Genomic DNA, 19,921 nt, shown 5'->3' with positions numbered 1-19,921 from the left:
AATTAATCATCTAGTGATTCATTTCTTTTGTTCGTCAAAAAAATATGTAGAAAAAAAACTTCTTACCTTCCTACCAAAAAAAAATTTCTTACCGGATCTATATCCTATATATATATATATATATATATATGTTGAAATGTTTTCTCTCATGTTCTACAATGCATTAATAAGAATCAAGTAAAAATTAAATGCATATTTAATGATATCCATACTTATAATTCTTTTTTATGGAAACTAATAAAATTCGTCATTAATGTCAACAATAATATTCTTTCGGAATGCATTAATATCTAGAATAAAAAGAGTGTATTCTTGCAAAATGAGAGTGTAATCTAGTAGAATATACTCTTATTCTTAATATTCGATGCAAATTTATTGTATTTTAATTGTCTGATTCCTGAAACAAAAAACGAACTTATACATAAAAACCTAGATGCAAATTTATTATGAAAGAAAGTTATTGCTGATATTAATGAAGAATATATTTAGTTTCTATATAAAGAGAATTATAATTATAGAAGGTAAGAAGTTTTTTTTCTACATATTTTTTTCGCGAACAAACAAAATGAATCATTAGATGATTCATTTGTAAGATGATTCACAAAAAAATATTCTCAAAAAAACATCTCGATGATTCATTTATACAATGATTTTGTTGTTATTCACTAAAATTGTCACAAAAGTGAATTTTTTCTTAATTTACTTAAACATGAATCATCAAGATGTTTTTTTGGGAATTCTTTCTTGTGAATCATCTTACAAATTAATCATCTAGTGATTCATTTCTTTTGTTCGTCAAAAAAATATGTAGAAAAAAAACTTCTTACCTTCCTACCAAAAATAATTTGTTACCGGATCTATATATATATATATATATATATATATATATATATATATATATATATATATATATATATTATATATATATATGTTGAAATGTTTTCTCTCATGTTCTAGAATGCATTAATAAGAATTAAGTAAAAATTAAATGCATATTTAATGATATCCATACTTATAATTTTTTTTTATGGAAACTAATTAAATTCGTCATTAATGTCAACAATAATATTCTTTTGGAATGCATTATCTATAATAAAAAGAGTGTATTCTTGCAAAATGAGAGTGTAATCTAGTAGAATATACTCTTATTCTTAATATTCGATGCAAATTTATTGTATTTTAATTGTCTGATTCTTGAAACAAAAAACGAACTTATACATAAAAACCTAGATGCAAATTTATTCTGAAAGAATGTTATTGCTGACATTAATGAAGAATATATTTAGTTTCTATATAAAGAGAATTATAATTATAGATATATATTATGATTTGTAACATGTTTTCATTTACTTTCTTACCATAGACCAACTTCTTATTTTACCAAATTTACATTTTTAACTCAACTTGTTATATATAAGTTTTCTTTATATTTTTATATCTTCTTTTCAATACCATTATTATAAAATTTCGTACTTTTATGAATATTTTATTTTATTTACCCTAAAATAGCGGGTGTTAGGGTATAGCTTTGCTTGATGCACATGATTCAATGTTTTTAAACTTTTAGGATTGAAAATCTTGAAATGATATAAGTGTACACACGCTAGTTCTTTGATTTTTAATATAGTCCGTCATTTCGATAATAATTCTCAAAAACACCGTTACACCTACCTAGGTTTTAGAGATTACATCCAATTTAATTTCAAATATTTGAGTGGAGTTTGAACTAAAACACGCACTAAATGTTTTTTCACCTATCCATGTGGAACTCATTGCTAAAGTAGAAATAACACTTTATTACTAGGGAATTAAACCCAAGTTAGATCCATGCCTAGAGCATCTTGGTTATCTGGGCACCAATTCATCTTAATGGGTGCAATCGAGCCATTGAGGGTTATTAGATTGCTGGTGGACCTGTAGGCGAGGTTGGTGAACAATTTACTCTGGTGGTAGTTTTGACCCATTGGATCTTGCCAATGATCCAAAGGCTTTTGCTGAGTTGAAGGTGAAGGAGTTCAAGAATGGAAGACTGTCATGTTCTATATGTTTGGGTTATTTGTTCAAGCCACTGTAATATGAAATATAATGGAGTATTTAGTTAACGTAGTTTGATCACCTTGGTGACACTGTTCCCAACAATGTTTGGGCTTATACCATAAATGATATGCGAATTATTGACTAATAGACAAACTAACACCAACAAACCAAATACATTTGACAGATAGTACATTTACTCAACTGTAAGCAAAATGAAATATTGACAAATACGAATTTATGTTGTAATGCAAAATGGATTTTAATGGATTGAGGACATGTTGTGTTGCTGTAAATTGGATATTCATATTGTAATAAATTTCTGAAAAAAATTATATTGATTTTCTTGAGTTCTACTTTGGTGATTAAAAGACCAAAGAGAAAACATGGTTACTTGATAACCAATAAAACAACTAAATGATTGTTTTACCAGTACGGTTGTTTGGATTTCTTCTAACATATATATTTGCTCCATCAAACCGTGTTACTCTTGACATCAATCAAATGCATAAATTTGATATATTTATGCAACGAGAAGCGTTAATGTATATAGTCAATGATAAACTAATGGTGGTTGATGGTAAGCTCCCATCTTGTTGTGCAACCATTTATTCAAGATTTTCAAAATACTGAGTTCTGTATGGCAACAAATTACCATATAGCCTAATATTTGGAGGTAAACCATCTTAGTTTCTTTAAAGAGAACTGATGAGGCCTTTTATAAGATGACAATGGTGTGTTTGTGACATTACATATTATAAAAGATGACAATGGTGTGTTTGTGACATTACATATTATAAATGAACTTTGGAGCATGGTATAATGTGTTTCAGGAAATCTTTGTGGAAGAAAACACTTACATGCATGTTATGTTGACAAATACATGTGACTAATTATTTGCCACGAAACTCTTGTATATTTTACAAAGCCTAATCACTGTTTCTTTCATGTTTATCCTGTGAGAAGCTGAATCAAAGGTGCAATCCATTGCCAAATTAAAAATGGATGTTAGAGATTCTTGTTTGGTAGATAATTCCCCATTGATTAAATTCATGTCAACTACATCAAAAATCGAATGTTGTCCTACTTCAAGTACCCAGCTTCGTAGACTTGTCTGACCACAAAACATTTCTTCAGTGGGCTTCTTCCTTGTGAATGTCTCTAACAATAGAATTCCAAAATTATAGACATCGGCTCTGGTAGATACTATTCCCTCCATCCCATATTCTACGCATGATAAAGTAGCATATTAGAAGTTATTAATTCCAACTGTGGTTCTAGGTTTTTCAACCAAGAGATTTGTATTATCATAACAACCTTTTATGAATCCTTTTTATTTCCTATACATTGAAACTAAAAATTATTTACACAGTACACCTACTACCATAAGGGCACGAGTCCTGGATAGATGATCAAAATCTACTAAATATACAATCTTCCCCATTTGGGAAAAGTTGTCAACTTAACTGCTTTGGACATTTTACGACAAACAACTCTAATAAAGTTATTGTTGATAGGAGGAAGTAATATAATATTGTTAAGGAAATATGCACTTGAAAAGGTGGGTTCTTTGAGTATTTTGTGAGTTGTAGAATTGTTGTGGAGTCCGATCTTCCTTGACCTTATACCCGCTACTAAGACTTGGCAATGGTTACAAGACAAGCTTGATTTTAGGGCATATTTGGTTAGAACAAAAAAGATTTCTAATCAACCTTGGACCCTCAATTCTAATGGGGATTGTGATTCCAGAAAAGGAACGACAAGCTGGAGAGATAGCCTTTACACACTTAATATTATTAATTTGTGATTTGTAACACTTTGTTTTGTAAACCGGTAGTGGTAGAATAAGGTGTAGTTATATTTTGAAGATTTGATTGTGGAATGATATTCATTGTAAATGTTGGTATGGAAAAGTAATGAATAAGTTCTGTTATTTGAAAAGAAACATGATAGTTTTAACAAACTTGTTGATTTACAACCATATTTAAAGTAATGAAATTTGCGCTTAATATGGTCAAAATGATTGAATTTTTATTTCAAAATGTATCATGGTAATATAGAACACATTAGTGAAAGAATCGGCGAGACAAAGTCTATATGAGAAAGTTATGTGCCTTCGCAGTTGCGGGGTTTGAGTTGAGCTTAAACGAAGTCTATATGAGAAAGTTATGTGCCTTCGCAGTTGTGGGGTTTGAGTTGAGCTTAAACGGGTCAAACTATTTTCCTTAGATGGAAAATTTCAGTGGTTACAAGGACCATGTTTTGAGTTACATAAATGGTATAAAGTTATCAAGGTACCATTGTTTGAGTAATTAAAGTACATTGCTAAAATGAGTAAATTGGAGAAAACATGGACCTTGTAACTGTGTCGAGAACCTAAGCATCATATAAAAGCTTAAGTCGGTTTTTATTCTCCCAAAAACACTTTAAACACCTCCAATGCATTTTGGAGAAAAGGGAGAATGATTTTTAAAGTACTTCATCTTTGATTGAAGCAATATATAGAAAATCAAAGGGAAATACAAGGATTCATCTTTCCATTGAAGGTAAAAATCTATCCTTATCGCAATGATTTCTTGTTTTGACAGCCGAATTAAAAGAGGGTTTATGAACCCTAATTTATACATATTCTTGTATGGTGAAAACTATGATAAATAAGAAAAATGAGAGTGTTAATTACTTATTTACAAGGTTTAGACTTCTAAAACAAAGCATGAAATTCTTGTTATGATGAACTGGGAAGTGGTGAATTAAACCCCAATTTGGGTAAATGGCTAAAAACTCGAAAGTAAACTAGTATTCTTACAAATTGATGTAAGATGAGGCTTTAGTGGATAAAATTAAATATGAACCTCTAAGTTTAAGCTCAATCCATGTAAGGGCTGGAATTGTTGATGATGGTGATTTTCGAAAGTTGTGGAGTTAAATATGTATTACAAAGATAATATATTTGTATTGTTAGATTTTTATGCTTAATCATGTTATGTTGTTTTAACATCCTTAGAGACAAAAGGTGATAAAAACTACAAGGAGTAGGAACTCACACTCAAGTAAAATCTTAATATGAATAACTGTGCTTCCCTCTTAATATTTGGTATGCTACTATTATTATTGAATTAAGTGAAATAACTATGATTAACCATTATTTTTTGTATCCTTTTTAGGACCAAGTAACCCCGCTAGGGGTAAAGCTGTAGCCAAAAAATAAAATAATTTTAATTTGTTGAAGAAATCATAGTGAGCCTTTAAGCCGAGAACCAGAGGAGCTAATTGTTGAATATATCATGGTAAGACTTTGTAGCAAGAATCGTAGTTAATAGTTGTTGAATGATCATGGTGAGCCCGTATGTGCAAGACCATTGTTGGATGTGTTTTATGATGATGGTGTGTATTTGTGGCTAAGAACCACATGGGTTGTATAAATTGACAGTATTTTTGGAACTTGAACTACCTTGAAAGGCAGTATATAATTTTATGCATGATAGTGTTGATTTAATCTTTATGACTAATTATTTTTGATATTATTTGTATACAGTGACCAGGTTATTGTAATGTCCTAATTTAACTAAGTTATGAATGATGTTTATAATATGTATGAATGTATATGTTTGATAATTATGAAGCATAAAGTGTTATTAAGAACTTAATGGTTAAAAAGGATATTTTGGTTATTTGCTATAATTAATAAATTGAAATTAGTTGAAAGTATAAATTGTGTCTTAATTCCTAAAAATAATGACTTAGTGTTAAAGAAAGAGAGGAAAGGATTTATATATGGTTGGAGGATAAAGAGGGGTAAAATGGGAATAAATAACATAATTTTTGAAGTTTCAGAAAACACAACATGGTGGAGGTTGTGCCATCGCGTAGGAGGCGGTGATTTTTTTTACGTAAAAATGAAAATAATGTTCTTTGACAGACCCACAACGCGGAACGGGTATACCACAACGTAGTGAAAGTAGATTGTTAAATACTTTAGTGGCGAAAACCTTTTGTGGCAGATAAAAAGTGTTGTGAAAACTATTAAAACAAGATGTAAGCCTTCGCCCATCACCAAGCGTGGTCAAGATACCACCACGACTTGGTGACTATATCAGAAGAAAATTAAAAGACGCAAATTCGTCTTTTTCACTCCAAAACACATGACATCAGAACATAAGTGATATGTAGCGATAATTGGGCGATTTCCTAGTTAGAGTGTCATATCTTGAAGAAGGATTGATGGGTTTAACAATCAAGCTTCATCTTTGTATGTAGATTAAAGGTAAAATGTTTATTCCATTGAAATTCTCTACGAATTTGAATTAGGGCTGAGAACCCTAATCCGAAATTAGTTGTAGTATGGGTGAAATTGATGTATTTTAGGTCATTAATGATTTATCTAGTTCAAATACATTGTATGAAGCGATTACCATGACTTAATCTTTGATTTGTAGATTTTACCACATGAACCCTAGTTGGAATTTGATATTAATAGTTAGGGTTTGGATGTATGATGTTTATTGGAGTAAGAATGAGTATGATAAGAATGTTATTGTATAATTATTATGTTCCATTTAATGATTTGAAAGTTGGTTTCTATAAACTGATTTATGTAATATGATGAATTGGTTATATAGAGTATATGGGTTAATAGAATAAGGCTTAATGGAAGTTAATTATTAAAATTAACATGAATTTGAATGTTGGAATGATGAAATAAATATATTAATTGAAATTATTTGAATCATTTGGTAAAAATGGTAGTTAAGCATCTAAAAGGTATGATGATATAAGAATGATTTGATTCTTGTAACAGCTCCGGGAGACAAAGCTGTGGATAGAAGTTCGGGTGTTGGAACGTCAAGCAATCAACAAGTGATAAGGTGAGTAAAACTTGTTTTACTTATGGATTGGATTTCACATGACTAATGATTATGTTTATATATATATATATATATATATATATATATATATATATATATATATATATATATATATATATATATATATATATATATGGAGATGAAAGATAAATTTTAGCAAACATAGTGTTTGAATGCTAAAGTTCTAAATAAAATGGAATTGGGTTAGTCTTAGTGACCGTAATATCTTGGGTATGAAATCATTAGTGTGATAGTCTTGGTGACTGAAATACCATTAAATGAGAATCAAGTGATTTTGGTAGTCTTCGTGATTGAATACCATTGGAATAGTATTAGTAGTAGCCTTGGTGGCAAAATACTATTGTTAGGGATGGGTATGGAATAGTTTGAGATATATGAGAAGTTATTTTTTATTGTATAATAATTTTATAAAGTGATCCAAGTTTTATTCACTAAGGATATTGCTTATTGTATATGTTATTGATGTGCATTTTAGGAACTAAAGGAGTTATTAATCAAAGTGTGTTGGAAATAAGGGAAATGATAAAAGTTACTTTTGTGTATCGTTAAACATATATTGTAGTATTTGTAACAACCTAATATGATCCTTACGCTTTCTTTGTATGTTTATTAAAGTTTTAAAACTTAATGTTTCATATGTATTGTACAATTATTGTATAATATTTTATAAAAAGGAAAAAGTTTGGGTGTATTTATGGATAAAATTGTGGGTGGTATAGTTACTCACTAATCTTGCATAACTTAACCCTTATATTTTGTATACCTTTTAGGACCAAGTAACCTCGTTAAGGGTAAAGCTGGAGCCAAGAGATAACAGACTTTTAAGTTGACTATATAGTTTTGTGTTTACTTTAGAAGGATTGAAATACATGGACGCATCCTTGGATGTCATGTTAAATATACAATCTTATGATAACTACTTGTTTAGGTATATGTTAATATAAATGTACAGCTTGTTAATTTTGTAGTTTAAAAATGAAAAAAATTAGATGTACTTTGTATTAATTTTTTGAGTGTTACATGATTCTTATAACTTCGATGATATGGGGTATCACTTATGATGATCAACGTATAAGGGTTATCTGAAGCAAAGATGTCACATCAATAAGAATGTTATTTCTAAAAACAAGCTTGTAACTTATTCTAAAGGAAAGAAGAAACCACATTGGAAATATCAATTTATGTTTGAGACGGTCACAGAGAAAGACATTACATGACTTATTAAAGCTTCTAAGATAAAAAAAACAGCTCATAGGTATTGGGAGCTCAGATACAAGTGTGGAACTGGAAGGTCTTGGGAACCCACAAAAGAGTAAGAGTTAAATGAATAGTGAAGTTGATAAAGTAGCCTAAAAAACTTCAATTGATAGAAGATCTATTAAAGAGACCATACCTCCAACTAGGTTAGCTCTAATAGTAAACTACTTTACATTCAATAAGAACACCATTTATAAAAACACGCTTGCAATAGATTTTGAAGGAATGATGAAATAGATGAAATATCAATTTATGTATGAGGTGGTTACAAAGAAAGACATTACATGCCCTATTAATGTTGTAGAGATAAAAGAGATCTCATAGATATTGGAGCATAGATGAAAGTATAAATTTTGAAGCTAGTGAAATCTTAAAGGATAGTAAAATTTGAAAGTATAAAGTAGCCTCAAAAACCCATATTATTAAAAGATCTGGTAGAGATACTATACCTACTAATATACTCCATGAGTAAACATATTGCTATTTTCTAGAGGCATTGATGATGAAAGTATGAATAAAGTGGATACAAATATGGATAATGATTTGAGCACCTTGGTAACAACTAGACTTCACTATTGGTCAAGATACCATCATTCACTAAAGCACTATAAAATAAGTGGGTATTCATGGTAAAGTTGAGCATGATAGAAGCAAGAGATACACAATAATATTGGTGATTACGGGGTTCCAATAAAATGGAAAATTAATTAAAATGATATATTCTATTATGTTCTACAAATGATCAAAATCAACTACTGTTGGGTATTGTCGCAGTTAACGACATATATTTGGAGGAACTAACTATTAAGACAACTTTACTACCTGGAGACCTTAATGAAGATATCTACATGGCAAAACCCAAAGTATTTCAAATTAAAGATAAGGAAAATTTGTATGAAACTGAATAAAACTCTATATGGTTTAAAACAGATACCAAGGTAAATCCAAGCACCAAGGTAATGGTACTTGAAGTTCAAAAAATTTATGTAGAGAAATAGATATATCAAATGTGAAATTGATCACTTTTTCTACCGAAAAAAGTTTAGTTTCTCTTACATCATTTACTGTTATATGTTAACGACATGTTAGTAAATGGAACCGACGTGAAAGATATCAAAAATTTGAATAAACATTTGTTTTGAGAATTTTAAACAAAAGACTTGGTACAACTAGGGAGATATTTGGCATGTTCATAGTTATAGATAGAACATGAGATACATTATAACCTTTTCAAAAGATTTAAATCAGGAAAGTGTTAGATAAGTTTAACATGACATATGCAAAAAGTAGAATTATACATGCCGAGATCAACCAAAACACTAAAATAATAAATTACTAAAAAATTGATGAAGACGAAGAGGCAGTCAAAGTTCCTTATTCATACACATTGCATATGTATGATAAGTTATGCACAAGGCAATAAATTGGTCATGTAGTGTGACTTGTGTGCAAATTTATCTCAAATATGGGTAAAGAACGTTGTTAAGGAGTTAAATGGCTAATACGCTACTAGAAAGGAACATTTAAAGAGGCTTTTTTTTTCAGAAGAAAAAGGGTTATCTTAGACTAAACGAACCCAAGTGTTGCTCTTTTAACCATAAAAGTTGAATAGATGGAAATTATAGAAGTTGACAAAGAGCTTATTAGTTTGAAAACTTATAATCATAGTATGGTACCAAGCATGGGGATTGCAATCTTTGTTATGGCGTTCGTAGTAAAGTTCATCTTGTGATAAATTAATTATTTCATAACAAGACGGAGCTCACATAGATGTAATCCCACTTCTTTAGATAATTGATAAGTGATAACACATTATCCTAGACAAAAGATCCTTGGTACATAAATGAAAGAAATATGTTACAAAGGTGGTTAGAACAAAGCAGTTGATGTTTAACTAACCTTTTTGATAATTCATGAAAAGGGATAAAAATACGAAAGGGAAATTAATTGGGGATTAGTCTCCAAGCGGGATCAAATTGCGTGACTTAGTTTTTGTAGTAGTCTATATGTCTATTCCAAAGGACATCAAATATAATTTAACCTTATTGAAATTGATCGTTAGAAGCTAGATGTGTAGAATACATCCCCAAGAAGGATCCATAAGGAAAATTCTAAAAGGGAATCTACATATTCCATCTAGAGATTCTAAAAGTAAAGTCGAAAGCTATAGGATATAGGATATTATTTTATGTTTATTGTGTTATGCTTATCGTTTCCTAGCTTCTATCTTATGTTTAATCTATTATGCTTTCTTGTATCTATTTATTCCCCTTTAAACGTGATAATCAATAAGAGATTGAAACATATTAATCTTGATGCCATTAGAATTTTAGATGGTATCAGAGCAGGTTCCAAAACCCTAAAAAATGCACTTATAAAGATGTCAGGATCTTCAATCAAAACAAGATAGGAGAAAGCTCTAACACCATGATCGATCATAATTCCCCATATTATCTTCATCCATTGGACTTCTCTAAATAGCTCCACGTTAATGATGTCCTCATAGACAACAACCATGTCAAATGATTACTAGAGATGGAGAACTTCCTTTTGCAAAAAATAAGTTTGAGTTTGTTGGTACGATCAAGAAACCAGAGAAAGGGTCTAACGATGACAACATTCTGTGAATGAGTTGCAACATAATGATTAAGGGGTGGCTTACCACTGCAATGGAGAAGAACATCCGTAACAATATCAGTTACACAAAACGACATCATAAATATGGTTGGGTCTTCTCAAGAGTTTTGGAAAATAGAGTGTTCCTAGTGTTTATGAACTGAAACAAAAGATTGCAACCACCAGACATTCTGGGCTTTCTTATCGACATATTAAACGAATCTTAGATCACCGTGGGATGAAACCTTAGCAATCCAACCTCTTCTTCACTATTCTTGCAACAAGTTTGCTGGTGACATATAAGATGATATATGAGTTTCAAAAAAAGGAATGTTTGTACCAGTTCCTCATGGGATTGGTTCAAATTTTACTTTCATAAAAACTCAAATCTTAGCAACCAGACCCACTCAGTTTTCTTTGTATTACAGGTTATGGCACGAGAGCATAAGTTGGCTGGCATAACGAGAGATTTTGGATTATAGACCAGTAGTTATAAATAATTGTTTTAAGGTCTATTGTATATTATTTATGCTTTTGGTCTGTATCGGAACATGACATCCCAAGATTTTGCTATTTAATGAAAATACATTATTTTAAAGAAATGCTTTGATAAATTCTTATCACATTTTGTTTTGGGAACAAATTCCGTAGCGGTTTTCTTTAAACGATTACTCTGATTTTAAGACAAAGCATAAACAAACCGGTCTTTTCTGGCCGTGAAATTGGGGATGTCACAGGTGGTATCAGAGCATTATTTTAAGTGAACTAAGAATTTGTAGGATTTCTAGACTTAAACTTAGAATGCTAAGTGAAGGTTGTGAGATGAGTGTCTGCCATATTTTAGACACGATCACTAGTATATTTTAGAAGAGATTCCTAAAATGCTTTTATGTTCTAAATGCTATATGTTTTCCATATATGATATTATTTGTTCGGATCTATGGTCTGTTACCTACCGGATCTGGAAACCTTATGTGTTTAGGATTCTAAGCGTACGACTATGATATTAGAACTAGCATGTAAACGTTTCAAAGTGATAAGGATGATCTGAAAATATATCATGAATGATGATCTAAATTCGCCTAATTTGGTGTATAGATTGAAATGGAAAGCACACAAAATGGATTAGGAAATGATAACCCGCAGCCTGAGCCACACGTGATTGGGAGTGCACCAGAAGTAACAGCTGCACTTGAGCCAATCATAATGGAGGGAGTATACACAATGGTTCGAATGGTGTTGGATCATCCGATGGAAGAAACAAGGCGTTTACTTCAACAAAGTAAGGACGAACTTACTGTGCCAGTACGCCAAGAATGTACTCTTAGGACAACAATCGGGGTTGCTAACTCAGTCGAAGAAGTGATCAACGGTAGCATCGCCAACACGGTTGAAGTTGGTAAGAAGAGGAAATTTGGGGGTATTCAAGGTCTGACAAGGGAAACTTGTTCTCGAAGTCTCGAAAAATAGGAGATAAAAGAAAAATGGTGCGGTAAATGCAAAAAGAAAAACTCTAGAAAAAGTAACGAGGAGGTGACATGTTTTAAGTGTTGAAAGCATGGTCACTACGCCGACGAATGTCCATTTAACGAAAGGGTATGTTACGATTGTAATGAGGAATGGCACTTCAAGCAGAACTACCCAAAGAGGGAAGAAGCTACAAAGCCAAATGTACCACTGATGCATTATGAGAGATGCGACGAGGAGGTGACTTGTTACAAATGTAAAAAGACAGGGCATTACGCCATCAAGTGTGTATCCAAAGAGAGGGTGTGCTATGAATGTCGAGAAGAAGGGAATTTATCTAGGGACTGTCCGAAGAAGAATGAAGGAGAAAGACCAAATGCACTGCCACAGCCAAGGGCAGGAGAATTTTAAATGATCCTTGACGAAGCAGACAATAATACGAGGAATCAAGGATGAGGATTTTATATCTAAAGATCAAGTTATGAAGTAGCGATATGAATAGTAACTTATGGTGTAGCCTATTAGAGGCATAATATAGGTAGAACTTGAACTTTTGTGTAATAGTTTCAATGAATAATATATACCATGGTTTTGTTATCTGATGTATTGAATGACACCTATCGGAAGATAGAGAAGGTGTTATCTTGCCTTTTGTTTATGTCTGATAAAATAACAATAAATTTAAAGGAGTATGGTACGTCTGAAGTACACCTTCGATTGGCCGGATGATGGAACGGTTGGTGTAATTCTTGAAGTTGTCCCATCGTCTAGCATTTCCATCACCAATCCAGATGAAGCATGATTGATGATTGAAGATACGCATAAAAGAAGTACTAGTAGAGCCTAGGAAAATTTTTATGGTTATTTGGAAACATCCGTATGTGTTAAATTGTTTTGTGATTTTAGGAGATAAGAACTTGGGGACTGCGAGACAATACTTGGGACGAGTATACGTAGGTGTGAATGGTAGTAGGGACCTATACTACCAAAAGCACAGGACTCACGCTTGGATCAGGGAAAGTCACAAGGTTATCAATAAGTTAGTAACTGATTTTGTTTGATTCAGGTATGTCGTTACCACCGTTTCAGTAATGATTAAGAAGATGATTGTTGTTTCGACCCTAGTGGTCATATCAAATTGAGTCTGACTATGATGAGTTTGTTACGTGGTTCCGAGAACCGAGTTCGATGTAGCATTTGACTTAAGTCAGAATATTGAAATCAAAGCGACCAATTGTATCGCGCTCATTGTTAAAGAAGTTAGTAGCTCGAAATGCTACATGCTAAAATGTGATCATATCACATTAGAACATGAAGGAAGATATATTCCATTCTTGAATTTGAATCTAAGAGACCTAAGTCTAAGCGTTGCATCATTCGATGAAAGGTCATTAAAGGACTACCCATCGGTCTTTTACAATGGATAAATGAAAGTATTTATCCTAACAAGAAGAAGGATTCCTCAATAAGGATTTACTTTGTAACTTGAAGGTTATGATTGAAAGTCCAACATAGTACGAAAAGAAGATGCAAGATTGAGCATCGCCTGCAGTCAAGAGGAAGCCTAGAGTTAGATACTCTGTCGAGGAAACATAGAAGTTTCGGTTATTACCTAGGATGAAGAGATAACGTATGGAATCATTATTCAAACCCTATTTCGTTGATGATTCCCGAACGTAATCATCCTAAGGGGGAGATAATTGTAATGCCCGTAGATCCGCGCTAGTTAATTTAGAGATGATAAGCATCAAAAATGACTTTTTGATGGAAGATTATTTAGAAGGATTAATATTAACTAAGTTGTAGTATATGTTACAAGGATTCCATACATATAAAGAACGCTGAAATCCGAGCTATAACGAATAAGTTATGACCTGTCGAAGTTTCGCGACAGAACTGGCACGACACAACGCAACGTAAATAGTGAATTTACGTTAGAGCAATATTTGGCCTTAGCGATCTAAATGAAAGTCATGGAATACGTTAAACCGAGAGCATGCATAAAAAGAACGTCTAAATCTGACTTCGTATGAGGAAGTTATGAGTTTTCTAAGAGGCTTTAGAACAGTCAGATCTGGAAGTTGAATGTGTGTCTTAACCGTTTAAGACCCAAAATCAAAAGGAGTATGAGACTGGGACATACGCGGGGCGTAATCCCAGTACGTGCAGCGTAGGGGGTCGCGTTCCCCGATTCTGTGAAGTTGCCGGGTACGCTCAGCATACAGATTTGGTACGCACCGCGTAACCAAGAGGGTTGACTTTTGTTGAGTATTAGGTTTTAGCCAATTTTTGGACCTTTGAGCCATAGGAGGGGTAAAATGGTCTTTTACCCTTCCGAGAGAACCTAGAGGAAGATTAGCCTAGCCTTTGAGAGTAGTATTGATTAGAGTAATTATTCTATGTGGTTAGGCGGAGGCTAGACCAGTATTTCCGAGTTCGAGATTTACCAAGTTACCCGAGGTGAGTCTTCTCACTATACTTTACCTAAAGTGGTAATTAGACTTATGTGACAGCGTATCTTGTATGCTATCTATATGATATGATTCTATGTGATTTGTGTTATGTATGATTCAGAGTTTATACAGTTAGGACCGGAAGGTCCACAGAGTTAGGACCAGAGGGTCCACACAGTTATGGGACTGGAGGGTCCCACTTAGACACATTGACTAGAGGGTCAAACAGAGTTATAGCATCGAGTGGCTAATATGTGTTGTATGTGGTATTTTGGGGAACTCACTAAGCATTTATGCTTACAGTGTTATGTGTTATGTGTTTCAGGTACTAGTAACGATCGCGGGAAGGCGCCGACATGATCCGTACACACAGGCAGAGGGTTTTATTTGTGATCTTGGGATATGTTTTATTTTGATGATAATTGTTGAACATGAGATTTGAGAATGTTAAATGATATTTATGTTGTTCGAAAAATGAAAAATTGTTTTGAAAATTTACGTCGTTACAGAGTCAAAGTAAACAAATTTCTATTTGTTCTAGATTTTAAATGTAATGTTCTTTATATTAGTCGACGAAGTCAAGATCTCCAATGTGCAGTAAAGTTTTTTCCTGATTTTTGTGTAATGTAGGGATTATGAAAAAGGAAGGTGATTGGAGTGGGTAGATGTAAACAAGGAAGTACCGAATGGGGATGGTCGAGGATAGAAGAGGTATGCCAACTACTACAGATACATGACACAAAAGAATAGGTTACACCTTGAAGGGAAATAATTTTAAAGGCTATGTTTTTAAAAGTAATAATGTTGATTTTAGTAACAAAGTGTGTGATTCTTGGGTTAAAGCAAAACTTTCTAGAACACCTTTTTCTATTAGTTATGTTAAAAGTAATGCCATTTTGAGTTGATTCATCATGACATTTAGGGTTTTTATCGAAGGTCGTCCTATAAATGGGAAAACTATTTTCTTACCATTGTCGATGATTACAATCGATTTGTATGGGGTTTTTCTCATTAGACACAAAAGTGATGCAAGTAGATGTCTTGTTGATTTTCACAAGATGGTGTAAGTGTAGTTTCGTTTACATATCAAAAGGGTTAGATGTGACAATGGTAGAGAATTTACATCTAATTCCATGATTGAATTCTACAACATAGAATAATACTTCTTGAAACCACTTGCCCACATACATCTTAACAAAACAATGATGTTAAAAAGGAAGCATAAACATTTACTCGAAATGACTCGAGCTCTACGATTTGATGCCAACATTCTAAAAAGATTTATGAGAGAATGCATTCTTACCGTTGCATATATTATCAATCATCTTCCTTACAAGGTCATAAAAAAACTCCTTATGAGCTCGTTTGGAACCGAAAACCACAATATGATCATATGAAGCGATATAGCCTTATTTAACTATGTATTTAAACTATTATCCTAATATATTTGAGTAAAAATGATATATTTTAAGATATATGATACTTAATATGCTTTGAAATGTTCAATTACAGTTAAAATGGGAGTTGGGATGCAAAACAAGCTAGAAAAGATGCAAAAAAGATGTTGCTAGCAGACTAAACCTCTCTTTAGTGTTTTTGCCATATCTAATGACTTTTAACTCCAATTTGTTCTAAAAACTAGATAAAATTACAGACAAATTTTGTCTTTGTTCAAAATTTGGATTCTTAATTCCCAAGCCGTGACAAAGTCATTTCCACGGCCTGGAAAATAAAAAAAAACTGTGTACACCACAGATTCTAGTTTCCACAGCATGGCAAGTCTTTTTCCCTGTAGTGGCGACGCTGAAACCTATAAATAGAGCTAAAAATTTACCCTAGTGATATATCTTTGTGTTGGATTAGTGTCTAAGTCCATAACTATATTTGACATGTACTTGACCCGATGGTGCATGGTCCTTTTGGGTTGCCTTCACCAAAGCAACTTGATAGGATGAATTATGGAAATAAAGGAATAATTATGATTTATTAATATATTATGAGAATAATATATTAAAGGAGAAATCATATTGTTTAATTAATATTAGTCAAGAATTAATAAGAATTAAGTTTGTGGATAAAAGACATTAATTAAACTTAAGGGACTAGAACTATCAATTGTGTGATAGTTGAATATTGGGCTAATGGACTCCATATTAGAGGGGTAGACGAATTCTATGGGGAAACCCATTAGAAATCGTCCTAGGCCTCTAAGGAGGGAGTCCATGGGTTGCTTAGGGCCTAAGCATCCAAATTAGGGTTTCATTGTTAGATAACCCTAATAGCCTCACTATTTAAAGGACCATTGAGACTCAAAAACGTGGTGAACTTATTCCTTAGGGTTTCCACACGTTTTGGGCAGCCTCCCTTCTCCTTATTCTTCATCCTCTTGCTCTTGGTGTTTGTGAACCATTAGAGGAGTGACATTTGTGACTCTAAGCTTTCTAAAGTCATTACAAGGAGGATTTGAGATTGTTATTGCTATATAACAATCAAGGTAAGATCTAAACCCCATTCATAAGTTAATTTGATTAATTGTATGCTAGAACTAGGGTTTAAAGTATTAGATGAATTGCATGTACAATAGAGAAACCTAGATCCAAGCATTAGGGTTGCATGAGCACATAGGATGTTCTTATGGCTAAAACCCATAAGTGGTATTAGAGCCTTGATTGGTTTCTATTGTATTGATGCCTTGGTTATTTGTTCAAGCTTCAAAAATCGATTTTTTGGCCCCCTGTCTGATGAACTCGGCGAGTCCATAGAGGAACTCGGCGAGTTCGAGCGTCAGAAGGAGGTAGTTTCGGGATTTCTTGCTGTTTTACTTGAGGATACTTGCCTTAACTGTTTTGGGTCATTAAAATCCGATTTTAAACATATATTTGAGTATATCCTTGACCAAACAAAAGATAATTACCAATTGATTAGATAATAACTTCCTTATATGATTAAAGATTGATTATTTGTATTAATTGGGTAACTTATATTGCAAGAAATTGAAATTAGGTCAAATATAGATAATGACCAAATTAATTGTTTAATTTCTATTATTTGTTATTTGATCTTTATGTGTTGTGAAAAAGTTTCAATTTTCCCCCTCTAGGTTTTATAGTTTAAATTTGAACTCAAAAGTTTTGTTTTTGAAATTTAAATAAGTTAAACCCTAATGTTTTGAAATGTTTCAAAACTTGCCCTCATGTTTTGGAATTTAAAGTTGATTAAAAGTTTAATTTAGAAATGTTAAATTCTAAAGCCCTAGTATAGTTTTGAAAAGTTCAAATCACACCCTTATGGTTTTATTAATTAATTAAAGTGTATAATTAAAAGAGATTTAATAAATCCATAAAGTTTTGGTTTACAATTTAATTAAATTAAAAGTATAATTATTAAATTTGACCACCTAGTATTTTAAAAGTGTAAAATACACCCTATACTATATATAACTTTAAAAGTCTAATATTATATATATGTATGAGTAAAAGTCAGTCTTACTATTAGTAGGCCTCATTCACGAAGATGGTCTATAAGGGGTGTTTAAGGAAATTTCCTATAAAATGGCGATTGAATGGGTATCTACTCTTACCCACCGCACTCTTGACTAGTGGAGGGTCGTTAGCCGAACGGGTAGGATAGGACAGAAACCTTCCATTATAAGTATAATGAAGTACAAAAGTAACTAAATGCTTTCATAAAATTCCCAATCTTAGTTACTTTAGGAAAAAGTGAATTGATGCAATTCCATGAAATTACACTTTGTGCCTTTGCGAAGTCGTTAGTGGAGCGTGTGTGGTTAACCGGCACACTAAATGGTTCTAAGCAATGGTAGCAAAGGGTGACTTAATGTTTGTCATAGTCCGGTGGAGCGTGTGTGGTTAACCGGCACATCGAATAGGTGACTGTAACATGTGGGGGAACCATGTAAGTTTGCATGGTTATTCACACTCGCTTTGTGATCCTCGGTATCCCAGTCACAAACTAGAGGGGCATATCGAGATTTAAACATGCCATTGAAATGTTCAGTGAATCTCAAAAGATCTAGGAATTTTCAATGGATTTAAAACTTCAATTTATTTTTCGTTTTTCTTGGTGGAAATTGGTAAATCGTCATTTACCTACCTTCAAATATTCTGCAACTAGATTACGACATCCATTTTCTAGGTTGTAGTGTATTGTGTTGGATCCTAGCCTCGATGTTTCATTTGGGTGTCACATCGAGGATTCTAATCAACTAACTTGAATTTGTTTTCTCCCGTTTTGTAGATGTCAAAGTATGACAACTATGGTATTCCCAAATCCAGTGGAACAAGCTTTCCACATGAAGATGATATTCCACGATTCGATCGAGGAACAAGAGATCATGCTTCACTTCCTCCACCTCCTCCAATTATTCTCCCTAACCCACAAGTTCAAAAGATTGAAAAGTTCAAACTCACTCAAGCCCCTTTGGCAAGTAAACATGAAGAAGGAAAGTCAGTGTGTGCACACATCCTAGAGATGAAGTCACGTATTGATAGATTAAGAATGTTGGGATCTGTTGTCTGTGAGGAGTTGGCTGTTGACTGAGTTCTTCAGTCACTTCCTGACTCATATAGTGAGTTCGTAAGAGGGTACTATATGATTAACCACGACGTAACCCTCATTGATCTCACCTATATGCTTATTGCTACTGAATCAGCAATGATTTGGCGCACTGGAAAAGCAAAGTTGATTGGTGGATCTGCCTTCCGGACCTCTATGGATATAGGCAATGGCAACAAAAGGCATGCCATGACCGAAAAGTTTGATCATAAGAGAAAGGAAAAGTCAGAAGTAGTTCCATGTGCTGTTCCAAAGAAGTCAATTTGCTTTTATTACCAAGAGAAGGGGCATTGGAGATGAAGCTGCCCTATTTACCTAAGAGATCTAAGAGATAGGAGAGTCAAAACGTATGGCTCTGCTTTAGGTAAAATCCATTAACTAACTCTTTTAAGTTCGTATTATAGATTCTTAATACATGATGTGATAAGATTACATTTCGATGTCTTGTAGGATCGAAGAAAAGAGAGGAAGCTAAAGGGAAGAAGTGAGCGTAATCTAATCGTGAAGAAATGGATTTCGATCGCATTACTTGAAGATTAGAATCTTGATACTACTTGGAGTTAGAAAAGATTGCTAAGAAATATGTATTAACATAGTTTTTCGATGAGTTGCATTGTAAGGACAAATTTTTCC

The 19,921-nt window shown here is 32.7% G+C and overlaps 1 protein-coding gene across 2 annotated transcripts in view; it reads right to left on the bottom strand.

Annotated features, from left to right (window-relative positions):
- Window positions 1-19,921, bottom strand: part of LOC111890303 (probable LRR receptor-like serine/threonine-protein kinase At3g47570) — a 48,270-nt gene that overhangs the window by 5,198 nt on the left and 23,151 nt on the right. Inside the window, exon 4 of one of the 2 annotated variants that reach the window (XM_023886449.3) lies at window positions 2,850-3,261. The exons of the other annotated variant lie outside the window; for it this stretch is intronic. Coding sequence (XP_023742217.1) covers window positions 2,924-3,261 — 338 coding nt within the window. The 3' untranslated portion in view covers window positions 2,850-2,923. Of the gene's footprint in view, window positions 1-2,849; window positions 3,262-19,921 lie in introns of those variants that run through there. 2 annotated transcript variants of the gene reach the window in all.

This window comes from Lactuca sativa, chromosome 7, assembly GCF_002870075.4.
Source record: "Lactuca sativa cultivar Salinas chromosome 7, Lsat_Salinas_v11, whole genome shotgun sequence".
Classification (NCBI taxonomy): Eukaryota; Viridiplantae; Streptophyta; class Magnoliopsida; order Asterales; family Asteraceae; genus Lactuca; species Lactuca sativa.
Note: the sequence above shows the minus strand (reverse complement) of the source record. Positions and strands in the feature narration are given on the sequence as shown.